We start from the raw sequence: 13,020 nt of genomic DNA on the forward strand, positions 1-13,020 counted from the left end.
AGACCCGGCTGGCGGCCGCCATCTTGGCTGGCAGTTAATTTGCATATCGCCCTGATTAGCCAATGGGAAGGGTAGCAGTCATACGCTAACTACCATGTTTCTCTTTTATTAGATAGGATTTATTATAGGCACTTCTCTTCTACAACTCATCACTGAACAATCTGGCTCACTACAGATGTTCCTTTCCAGAAACTTGTCAATAAACAGGTACTGTATAAAATAGTCGTCAAAAATGTATTATAAATTAATGCACTAATACAATGGAAAAGAGTCATAAAAAATATTCCAAGATTAAACTAATTCAAAGCAATTAAAAATATAATTCTGAACATGTAATTATTAGGCCATCCACATACTCACATGTCATCTTTACCAATGAAACCCATGACAAGAACATGACTTCGTAGCAGGATAGGTTCTGGGCATGGGATCCCTGCTGTGTTCAGCCTGTGATATTAAAACAGATAAAAGGGCAAATGAAAAGGCTAAATACAGCATCTGAAACAATTACAACAACTATAGTACACAAGATTAATATTGCTGTTAGGAAACAGCACCAGGGTCTTCCAATTATATTACTATATTTCAAAAACTGTAACACACTAACGATTTTAAGTAGCACCATCATGCACCATCAAGAATGACAAAACACTGGCAATTCAACAACAACATCCCATAGCCTCTAACACCCAATCCAATTCCAAAGATGTTAAACTGTGAAAAAAATGTGAGTCTTTGAGTTGATGAAATATAACAGGTATGTCTGCGATGATTTTTCAAGCTGATTAGCCTGAGCAATGATCAGTAAAAACAGTTGGACTCATACCTAATAGCTAACTGAGCACACCCAAATTTCAGAAGGGTTTTCAAAACAATCATTAATACCTGCTTAATACTAAAATAGCCAGCATATGTCACTTATGTACAGCAGATAAGAAGGTATCAACTCAGAGACTATATAAATGTATCCAAAATTGGGCTGAAATAAGGAAACTAATAAAGAGTTTTGGGCCTAACAAAACTGTCTAAAACTCTAATACCTATTTAAAAATGACCCATCATTCTCACAATCTAATTAAGTCACTTGCCTGCTTAAGATCCTATAACAGCTCTTTATCATCCTCAGTATCAATTCTAAAAGTTTTCACATGGTTTCTAAGGCTCTTTACATGACCCAGAAAAGATACAGTGGCTCTTATTGTCTAACTTCCCTCAGTGGATCTAATGGACCTGAACAGCCCCACCGTGTCCCTAGATTTTTAGACAGAACCACTGGAATCTGCGGGTGGGAAAGAACCAAAGCCAATGTGCAGGGCACAGCACAGACACCCCCATTCACCTGATCAAGTTCCTCATTTCTTTTTCTGCCCAAGTTTTCACCATCTTTCTGGGGTTTCCTTTACAATAGCCATGACGAAATCTTGAACAAGAAAAGAATTCGTTATTTAAATCATCCCGTTCTAGTTTTTATTTTTTAGAATATTGAAATTAAGCTAACTGAAGAAAAAAATCTGAGCTCACCTGAATTCCCCGCTTACATACTTATCCCGATCTTTGAACACCAAAATAGAAGTTTTATAAATTTTGATTGCTCTGCTCTCTCCATTTGTTGTGCTGGCATGGTATACATTAGCCTATTTTAAGTCAAAACCAAAGAAAATTAAGTTTGTGTTAAATAACTACAAACAGTATTTTACTTTTTCAATCTATTTGATTCTATGTTCAAAAGTTAAAAAAAGTCAAATGAACTGAAATAATAGGCATAAGGAACACCATCTTTGAATGTATGTATTAAATCATAAACCATCATACCAAAAGACACAATAAATATATCTCCAATTACATATATAGTAAAATCCAACTTAAATACATGTAAGAAGCGATTTGAAACATTTTTATATCTCAAGCATGTGGAAAATACATGAAGACATTCTCACATCACATGATTTATAAATTGATTTTTACTAAGAACTGCTTCCTATCTATGAGTTGCTAATTTAAAAACACATTTGTCTTTCTGAATATCCATATACAAAGAAAAAAATGAGAAAGACATTAGCTGACTACAGAAATTAGACCGTAGCCCCTTGCCCCTATTAGTACTACTTGATTAGGACTCAGGCCTGAAGTAACTTGACCATCTAACTGTACTGCTGAACACAACTAGTTGGACTCATGATACGTTATAGTAATGGCATGAAAAGGCAAAATTATGTGCATTATTTCCTACCGTTTGATAAATATTAATAAAGCCATTTTTAGAAACACAGATTAAACTATATTAACTTGTATACAGACATTGACTTTCTTTTTAAAGGAACATTTTATTTACAAAATGCCTTAATTTCATTTCTTATCTGAAATAAGAAAACTAACATGAAAACATTTAGGCATCCAAAGAAAAGCTCACTTCTTTTCCTGTGCTAATGCAGCCATTTATCTCCGATATGATTCCTCTAGTCAACATCTTGAATAATATCATTCGTGTTCTGGGATCCAACACCTAAACAGAAATGCCAAAAATAGAAGTTCAGAAAGATGGTACCAATTATTTCTCATTCAAGAATTTGACAATTAATAAACTGAAGAACCTAACTGTACCATGGTTGGCTAAATGAGAGTTGCTATTATGGTACTTTCATTCATTCTAATATTTAGTAAAGAGAATGGGAGGTGGAGGCCACAGGAACCATGGAGACAATAAACCAAAGAGACAATAAACTTGTTCATTCGGTCGTAGAAATCAAAGGCTACCAAGTCCAAGCGAAGCAGAAACTGACTCCAGACCGTTTGCTAATAGAAACACAAAGCAAACTACATAAGAAACTTTACATTTTCTAGTTTTACCACATTAAAATATGTCCAAGATAACAAGGTAAAATTAGTTTTATACACTGTTTTTAATCCAATACATCTAAAACACTATCATTTCAACATGTAATCAATATTTTAAAACTTAGTGAGAGATTTAACATTCTGTAACCCTAAGTCTTAGAAATCTGGTGTGTATTTCCGTTTATGGCATGTCTCATTCAAACCTGCAACATTCCAAGTGCTCAGTGGCCACTCTATTTGAACCAGGGGTCAGCATCCTACAGCTAATGAGTGAAATTCAGGTGGCAGCCTGTTTCTCTACAGCCTGCAAACTAAGAATGGTTTTTATATTTTAAAATACTTGTTAAAAAAAAAAAAAAGAATTGTGAGCCACGTCTAAAGTATTATTCTTTAGTACTTAAAAGAGTTTGCAGCCCCTTGCTATAGATGAGTAAGTCAGGGGAAGGGTCTCCTTCCAAGCCAGAGCAGTCAATTTTGAGGAAAGAAGACCTCAAAGCCCAGCCAGGGTGACTCAGTGGTTGATCGTCAACCTATGAACCAGGAGGTCACAGTTCGATTCCCAGTCAGGACATACGTTGGGGTTGTGGGCTCAATCCCTAGTGGGTGCCATGCAGGAGGCAGCCGATCAATGATTCTCTCTCACCATTGATGATTCTATCTCTCTCCCTCTCCCTTCTTCTCTAAAATCAATAAAAATATTTTTAAAAAGAAGACCCCAAAGTCTTCTTTAACAAACAGGAGGCAATGAACTAAAGCCTGCTCCTGTCCAGTTCTGAAACTGAAGCAGCTACATATTTACATGCAATTTCAAGGGAGATCATAAGAGCTCCTTATGGCTCAGACAGACCCACTAGCTGCATAAAGTCAGACAGTGTCAAATGGCCAAATCAAACTATATTCTAGGGCAGGGGAGGGGAACATCAAAGGCCCATGAAATCATTTGGTCCGTTCCTGTCAAGGCATTAGGGGTGAGTTGTTTATATGTTTGGCCAAACAGAGCAGACTAATTTTTAAGCTGATAATTTTGTGTGGCCTGTGACTGATGTGAAAAATATCCAAATGGCCCTTGGCAGGTAAAAGGTTACCCTCTCCTGCTCTAGAGTCTATCTTTCAATGAGGTGGCTGCAGTCATACCAGAAACCTAAGGTTAATAGAAACAAAATAATCTTAAAAGATTGCAGAACTAAAACCCAAACTACATCCATAGCAACGGGAATAGAATAAAAGGAAAGTGAGTGAACAGTCCTTCTCTACAGTACAGGTAAATAGCGGGGGTATACGCTGGTTGAACACAGGAATCCAGATAGAGATCTGTAGCCAAGTTAGGGGGTAGAAAGGAGCAGCATATAGAAATGGCTTAACAACAAAATAAGTAAAGAGAAATACAAGAGAATAAACTTAGAGATACATGTTTTATAAAGGCAGCTTGAGACTCAAGATACATATTCTCATTCAAAATTAATTTCAAAAGAGAAAAAGAAAGGATTTTCTGCCTGAGTTATTTTAGGTTCTTTGAAAATTAAAGTTGCCTCATCTGTCTGTGCGGGTCCACACTTTGTCTTCAATCACAAAAAGAAATCACACAAAATAACTAAATTAGAGAATAATGGAGACACAGATCTCAGACCTGCTCCTGACTAAATGCAAAATTCTTCAATTGCATATAGTAAATGGTTCTAGAGCTCAGGTAGGGTGTTACTCCTTTGGGGATTGAGGTAAATAGTAGAAGGGGTGCTATGTCTTAAACCAAGGATCTGTAGGTCAAAAGGGCTACTACTCCAAAATGTATTTGTACATATGGGTGTGGGCAGGGAGAGGGCGGTAGGCTGCAGTAGTAATGTTCTGACCTTTTTTATGACTTGGTTCACATAAAAAATCTGGGTCAATGCTAACATCCAATCACAACCCTCTACATGTGGGAAAAATAGGGGCCAACTTTCTCCCATTATTGAATAAAAAGAAGCAAACAAGCATTAACTTCTAAACCAAGTAAGGGATTTCTAATTGGAAAATTTAAGGCATTACCCATCTCTCTCTCACACACATTACCATCCATCCTATCTTGTGGCAGATACCTGTTCTATCTTCTGAGAAAGTTGACAAAATTCCTGCAGACCTTCTTTAATATAAGAGAAAAGATTTTTGGTTTTACAATCAATTCTGCTTCCCCCGAGCAGATGAAAGCATTACATGGTGGCTTCACAGGGCCACGGAGGGAGGCATGACTCAAATTTGTCTATTAATAGTTCAATAAAGCAAAATGTAGAGCTCTAAACTCAAAACTATAAAAAGGAGTAATTTTATACAGGAATAATTTTAGACATTAGCATTTTAATATTAGCATTAAATAAGAAGGATAAAAGCAAACTATAATTCAAAGAGAAGAAAAATGCTATTTTAAAATAAAAACTTGTAACACATTTAAATTGTACCTGTTCTACAGTTGCTCTGTCTGCCTTATCTTTGATGCGATACCTAACCAAAAACAAAAAGTATAGGTGACATTCAAAATTTAGTCACAGAAGCCAAATAAAAAGTTTCTACATGTACTTCATTCCATGAAATTCCTAAATAGGTAGTTTCTTTAATAACAGATTTCAAGATCTCATAATTTCATCACTCAGTAAAACGTATTTCATTTCTCCTTAATAAGCAATTCCGTTCCCTAGGGTAAAAGGAGCCTATTTGCAGAAAACAAATTTATATCCATAATTTAGAAGCATTAAATAAAAAAGATAGGTGAGGTAAAGTGAACTATGCTGTAGAAAGGAAAAGATGAAGTCTATACTGTCCTTCAAATATTTAGTACAGAATTAAAGTCAACATATAAGGCTTTCTCTTTAGAGTCCTTTTCTTCAGACACAAGACACCATTTCAAGACAGTTACTGAGTTCCTTATTAAAATGCTTCAGTTCACACACAAAGTGACTCAATTAGCACACAAATCTAAATTAATAAAGTTTCAAATACAAAGATTCAGACACTTGAATAAAATAACAAATGACTATGTTGTTTCTCAAAAAGTTAGGATCACTTGGGCCTAGCAATAAACCATAAGAAAATTGGTTTTCAAGTTCAGTTCTAACACTACTAGTTGTATGATCTTAGTGTCTGTTTCTATAATATATTGTTAATGTCTTAGAGTTAACAGCATATAGAAATTAGCCAGATCTTAAACAACTGGTTTTGAGAACAGAAGTGTAAATGTAATCTGTTTTCGGTTATACCATTAAAAACAAAAAATGTCATGAAAGGGAATAATTTTGAAATAAATTCTAAAAAGGGAGCATTTTTATGCTAAAATTTTAACAGTTTAAACATTTAAACAGAAATTTCAAACACTGTTATCCTAAGACCACATTTGTGAACAAAGGTATTTAAGCTAAAAAAAAAAAAAAAAAGTTTAAATATACAATATACACCCCAAAACAAAAATACCATCCTCTGTAAAATAATTATGATCACAAGACCACTTAATTTGTCTAGAATTAGTCCCTATCAGCCATGTTTTATAGTTAAAATATTACTTACATATCTGCTTCCTTTTGTCTAGACTTTTCAGTGACTTTATTTATGACAGAATCAGTAACATTTAGCTTATCTGAAAAAAGAAAACAATTCACAATGTGAACAACATGTAAGACAGAAAGACATTAATAGTCTTTTTGAATGGGATTCTTCTCCCCTCTTCCTTCTCTATTTTCTAAATATTTTCTTATACATAGAATATATTTAAGTAATGAAAAGGTTTTAATGTTTTTAAAGATAAGCACTAGGTTGTGTTTCCTTGATAACAAGTGTCACTCTCATCACTACAGCTATAAATTTTGAGCACAGAAATCCAGATACAGAAATCCCTCAAAAATACTATATCCGCATATGCTGAATTTCAGACACTTCATATCTTTCACAACTAATATAAATAATGTAACTGACTAGATTCCAAGTTTAATTCTAAAAACTTCAGTCTCATTTCAAATTTCAGGTCCATGAAAGACAATGATAGGAATATGAGACAGTGTGCTAGACTTATAACAAGTTGATGTCTACAAGAGAAAGACAACTTTGTATTTTTCTCAAAACATTCTGATTCCTTACATTCAACAGCTCACTAAATGATTAATGCCTACATAAAATGTCTCTGGTAAACACAATGTAATTATATTCAACATTCTAGTATTTTCAACATCCTACAAAAATCTAATACAAAACAGACAATAACTTGAATATATTTGTAACATTGTATTTGTACAACAGGGTAGAAAAAGAACTAAAAAAAAGCATAAGCTAAAATAAAGTCTTTCACTTGAAGCAATATTTTCAAATTACTAAGTTCTTATTTTCTCTAAGCATTATTCAGTCAGTAACACCAAGTATACTCATTTTTTTTCTTTCTTTTTTTAAATTCTCACACAAGGATATGTTTTTAATTGATTTGGAGGAAGAAGAGGAAGGAAGGGAGGGAGAAGAAGAAGGAAAGAGAGAAAAAACATAGCTGCTTGCCTCCCACAGGTGCCCCAACTTGGGATCAAACCCACAATCTAGATATGTGCCCTGACCAGAAATTGAACCTGCAACCTTTTGGTGTGTGAGACAATGCGCCAATCAACTGAACCACACCGGCCAGGGCACAAATATTTCTTGATCCAATAAATCTTTATAACACTTCAGGTGTTTTTTAAGAATTTCCTCATAGCCCAGTGAAGAAATGTATTTTACAAACTCACCTAGATTAATTTTATTCTCATATTTCCGTAAGACCTTGTCTGCTGGAGTAGACATTTTGGCTGAATTATAGTTGGAAGGTTGCCGATTTGCCTAGAAGAAATGAGTTCCAGAATTTTAGGCACTAGTTATGAATACAAATCTAACGTTCATCCCCACGTTTTCCCCTTGGTTCATTGTTAACTATTAAAGCATCAATACTTGCAGGAGTACCCTAAGGAAAGGTAAGAATTAATCAAATTTGGTCAAAATTATTAAAAAGGCATTTGAAGTAGATGGTTAGAGTTACTGGCTGAAACAGAGTCTCCAGGAAATTCAACATGGTGGCTGGCAGGGCAGCAGTGAGGGAGAGACTGAGTAAGCAAAGCAAAGGGGAGTGCAGACTTGTGGTGTGTGTGTGTGTAAGAGACAGATCCCATAGGAGTCTCAGGGGCCATGGATCAGGTTCTTCTGGACAAAGAGCCCCCTGCTATCACCACAGGCACTCCCTGGGCAGACGCGGCTCTGGCATGGAAACCGCACCATCTTGAAGCGGGGAGCAGCAGCAGCCAGGAGCACAGCCTCACCACTACCCAGGCTAGCCTTGGACACCAACCCCGGATCCGTGCAGTAAGCCTCATACCAATGGGACCTCGCAAGGGATCCCCACCACGGGCTCCAGGATCCCACAGTGAGTTGCAGAGTCTGCCACAGGATCCGGGACCCCACAGGGAGCATGCAAGCGGGACCTAGTAAACAACCCTACCGCAGCTCCAGGACCACATAGTGAGTCCCCAGCAGTGAATCCCCTGCAAGCAGGCTCCAGGACCTCACAGGGAGTCGAACGCCAGAGGGGGACTGTGCGCACACACCCCACCGCCAATCCCCAGCACCTGCAGCTGACACCTGGGGGACCAGATCCATGGGGGAAGGGAGTACAACTCAGAACAGAGACAATCAAGGCGTGAGACTCAAGGCAGACCCAGCCTCTGGGATAAGGATTCCCTGACCACTGGACTACTAGAGGGTTCAACCTCTTAGACCACACTTAGGTTACCCAGGGCCAGAAAGGGACAGTGACTCACATTCACCTGCACTAGAGCAGCTTCCAGGAGACCCAGGATAGACACACCAAGAGACCAGATTCAACAACATCAGAGCAAAATCCAATGAGCCCCAACCTCACTGGCAGCAAGTTGGAGGGGAGATACTTCCCACAAACAGGACATCAACAATCAAGTCCCAATTAAAACAGGAGAACCCAAATAACACACACAAGGGGCACTCTTAGAGCATCCAGCTCAGGTGAACAAAGAGACCGCAGTACTGGACCCCTCAAAATACTTTCTTTATTAGGCCAGCCCACAAAGACTGGGAGGCACAACAGTTCTATCTAATACATAGAAGCAAATACAAAAAGACAGCTACAATGAGGACACAAAGAAGCAACCCCCAAATGAGAGAAAAGGACTATCCAGAAAAAGAACTACATGAAATAGCAAGCAACCTATCAGACATAGAGTTCAAAGCAACGGTAATAAAGATGCTTAAGGAACTTAGTGCAAATTACAACAGCATGAAAAAGGAAATAGAGGCCATGAACAAGAACCAAACAGATAGAAGAGTGCTGTATTTGACATCAAGAACACACCGGAAGGTATTAAAAGTAGATTGGATGAAGCAGATGATTGAATCAGCAATTTGGAAGAAAAGGTAGAAATAAATACACAATTAGAGCAGCAAATGGAAAAAAAAGAATTAAAACGAAGGGAGATAGATTAAGGGAACCCTGGGACACCATGAAATGTAACAGCATATGCATTATGGGACTACCATAAGGGGAAGAGGGACAGCAAGGAAAAGAGAATCTGTTTAAAGAAATGACAGAAAACTTCACCAACCTGGTGAAGGAAAATGTCGCACAAGTTCAAAGGGCACAGAGTCCCAATCAAGAGGAGCCCAAAGAGAACCACACCTAGATACATCGTAATTAGAATAGGAAATGTTAAAGTCAAAAACAGAATCTTAAATGCAGCAAGAGACATAAAATTACCTACAGAGGTTCCCATTAAAATGTCAACTGACTTCTCAATAGAAACACTCAGGACAGAAGGGAGTGGCATGAAGTACTCAAAGTAATGAAAAGCAAGAGTCTAAATCCAAGAATACTGTATCCAGCAAGGATATCATTTAAAATTAAAAGTGAAATAAAAAGCTTTCCAAAGAAAAAAACATTAAAGGAGTACATTACCACCAATGCAAGACATGTTAAAGGGACTGCTTTAAGAAGAAGAAGAAGCCCTAACCAGTTTGGCTCACTGGATAGAGCGTTGGCCTGTGGACTGAAGAGTCCCAGATTCAATTCCAGTAAAGGGCATGTATCTTGGATGCGGGCACATCCCCAGTAGGAGGTGTGCAGGAGGCAGCTGATCGATGTTTCTCTCTCATCGATGTTTCTAACTCTCTCTCTCTCTCCCTTCCACTCTATAAAAAAATCAATAAAATATATTTTTTTTTAAAAAGGAGAATAAAAGGAGAGAGGATCATAGGCACAAAGAAAATTAAAATGGCAATATATGTTCATAGCAGTACAATTCACCATAGCTAAGATCTGGAAACAGCCTAAGTGCCCATCAGTAGATGAATGGATTAGAAAACTGTGGTACATCTACACGATGGAATACTATGCTGCTCTAAAAAGGAAGGAACTCTTACCATTTGCAATGGCATGGATGGAACTGGAGAGCATTATGCTAAGTGAAATAAGCCAGTCAACGAAGGAAAAATACCACATGATCTCACTCATTCATGGATAATAGAGACCATTATAAACTTTTGAACAATAATAGATACAGAGGCAGAGTAGCCTCAAACAGATTGTCAAACTGCCCCAGGAAGGCCGGGGAGGGTTGGGGGGCAGGAGGGAGGAAGGTAAGAGATCAACCAAAGGACTGTATGCATGCATATAAGCATAACCAATGGACATAAGACACTGGGGGATAAGGGAGGCTAGGGGACTGTCTAGGGCAGGGGGGAAAAATGGACACATATGTAATACCCTTTGTAATACTTTAAGCAATAAAAAATAAATAAACAAAATAGAACAAAATAAAATAAAATGAACCAAAAAAAAGATGAAAAATAAATAAATAAATAAAATAAAATGGCAATAAATAAATAAATAAGTACAAGGCAATGTTTCTGCTTTTTATTTGTTTATGAACTCCCAGAGAAACTAGCTAAATGTATGGACCATCCAGGTAATGAAGTCACATATCAACGCCCAGCCTCCTCTCCCTAGCAACTAGCCTCCTTGTAGTTTCTTCAGCCCAGAAACACAACTTGCTTTATAGCCAGGTAGAAAGATTTCACACTGTAACCAAATGTCTGTGAAGTGTTTTCACATGCCTCATCTCATTTGATCCTCACTGAAGTCCTGGAATAGGTAGAGAGGAGACTCGGTAGAATCCTGTTTTCATTTCATTAGCCAGAAAATGGAGACTTAGAATGTTTTAAAAATTGACCCAACTGAAAAGAAGCAAGAAATGGTATATATAAAAGGCTAAGTGACCCACCGTCCGTCTGTTCGACTGACCGGCCAGTACATATGAGGTGCACTGGCAATTTAAAAATAAATGTCGACTTGCGCGTGAGCAATACATATAAAGTTCTCACTGGCACCAATCGCATACATATGTTTCTATCTGTCATTGTTGATCATGAATTTGGTTCACACTTCTATTATACAGAAAGGACGAATAGCGATATTAAAATATTTCTTCTAATTTATTTCCTTTCAATGTGCATAAATTCGTGCACCAGGCCACTAGTCAATAATAATCTTAAAAGTTAATGGATAAAATGCTCTAGTCAAAAGACATAGGGTAACTGAATGGATAAGAAAACAGACCCATATATATGATGTCTACAAGAGACCCACCCCAGAACAAAAGATACACACAGACTGATAGTGAAGGGATACAAAAATATATTTCATGCAAATGGAAAAAGAAAAAAAGCTGGGGTAGCAATACTCACATTAGACAAAATAGATTTCAAAACAAAGGCCATAACAAGAGACAAAGAAGGCCTCTTCATAATAAAAGAGAATGATTCAACAACAAAATATAATATCCTATATAATAAAAGGCTAATATGCAAATTGACCAAAAGAAGGAACGACGGACTCTATGACACACACTGACCACCAGGAGGAAGACGCTCAATGCAGGAGCTGCCCCCTGGTGGTCAGTGACCTCCCACAGGGAGAGCTGCTCAGGCAGAAGCCGGGCTCATGGCTGGCGAGCACAGCAGCAGGGGCAGGAACCTCTCCCACCTCTGCAGCAGCACTAAGGATGTCTGATTGACGGCTAAGGATGTTGAACTGATGCTAAACTGTCAGTCAGACATCCTCTAAGGATTCCCGGGCTACTAGAGGGCTCAGGCCGGGCTAAGGGACCACCTCCCCTGCTGAGTGCATGAATTTTGTGCAATAGGCCTCGAGTCCTATCTAATAAAAGAGAAACATGGTCATTACCATATGACCGCTACCCTTCCCATTGGCTAATCAGGGTGATATGCAAATTAACTGCCAGCCAAGATGGCAGCCGGCAGCCAGGCAGCTTGAAACTAACATGAGGCTTGCTTGCTTCAGTGACAGAGGACTCCAACGTTCCCCGCCTGCCTTGCCGGCCTCTGAGCTTGCAGTTTAAGAAACACTGTAACAAATATAGAAACTAAACAAAACCCCAGAAACCTGCATTTGGCGAGCCCAGGATCTCAGGGCTGGAGTTATACATTGTTTTGATTATAAAACCCAAACAAACCAGATACCTTCTTTCAGCAGCAGACGCCTCAGAGCTGGAGCCAGAGCTAAAGCTGGCCCAGAAAAAAAAGAAAAAAAGAAAAATGGGGCAGTTGGGAGCTTCCATCACCCGCCAGCTTGAAAACAGCCCTCAGCCCCTCACCCAGACTGGCCAGGCACCCCAGTGGGGACCCCCACCCTGATCCAGGACCCCCTTTAGGGCAAACCAGCCAGGCCGACCCATGCACCAGGCCTCTATCCTATATAGTAAAAGGGTAATATGCCTCCCAACACCGGGATCAGCAGAGCCGAGAGGCCTCCCGGCACTGGGATCAGCATGACAGGGGGCAGCGCCCAAACCCCCTTATCGCCCTGCGGCTGTGTGTGTGACAGGAGGCGGGGCCACAACCTCTCTATCCGCCCTGCTCTGTTCCTGACAGGGGAAGGTGCCCCAACCCCCTAATCAGCCTTGCTCTGTGCCTGATGGGGGGAGCTCCCCAACCCCCTGATCGCCCTGCGGCTCTGTGTGTGACAGGGTGCGATGCTTCAACCTCAATCGGCCCTGCTCTGTGTGTGACAGGGTGCGGCGCCCCAACCCCCATCCCCCACAGGCTCTGCTCTGTGTGTGACGGGGTAGAGCCATAACCTCCCCATCGGCCCTGCCCTGAGTGTGACAG

General features: G+C 39.0%; 1 protein-coding gene across 3 annotated transcripts in view; it reads right to left on the minus strand.

The window, feature by feature from the left end:
* The window catches only part of RIOK1 (RIO kinase 1), a 40,018-nt gene that overhangs the window by 11,847 nt on the left and 15,151 nt on the right, over positions 1-13,020 (minus strand). For all 3 annotated transcript variants that reach the window (XM_015562249.1, XM_015562251.1, XM_015562250.1), the window contains exons 3-9: positions 7,563-7,653; positions 6,367-6,436; positions 5,268-5,310; positions 2,411-2,503; positions 1,522-1,634; positions 1,340-1,420; positions 361-447 (exon numbers count right to left, since the gene is read on the minus strand). In XM_015562249.1, coding sequence (XP_015417735.1) covers positions 361-447; positions 1,340-1,420; positions 1,522-1,634; positions 2,411-2,503; positions 5,268-5,310; positions 6,367-6,436; positions 7,563-7,653 — 578 coding nt within the window. The remainder of the gene's footprint in view (positions 1-360; positions 448-1,339; positions 1,421-1,521; positions 1,635-2,410; positions 2,504-5,267; positions 5,311-6,366; positions 6,437-7,562; positions 7,654-13,020) is intronic.

This window comes from Myotis davidii, unplaced genomic scaffold (genome assembly GCF_000327345.1).
Source record: "Myotis davidii unplaced genomic scaffold, ASM32734v1 scaffold76, whole genome shotgun sequence".
Taxonomy (NCBI): Eukaryota; Metazoa; Chordata; class Mammalia; order Chiroptera; family Vespertilionidae; genus Myotis; species Myotis davidii.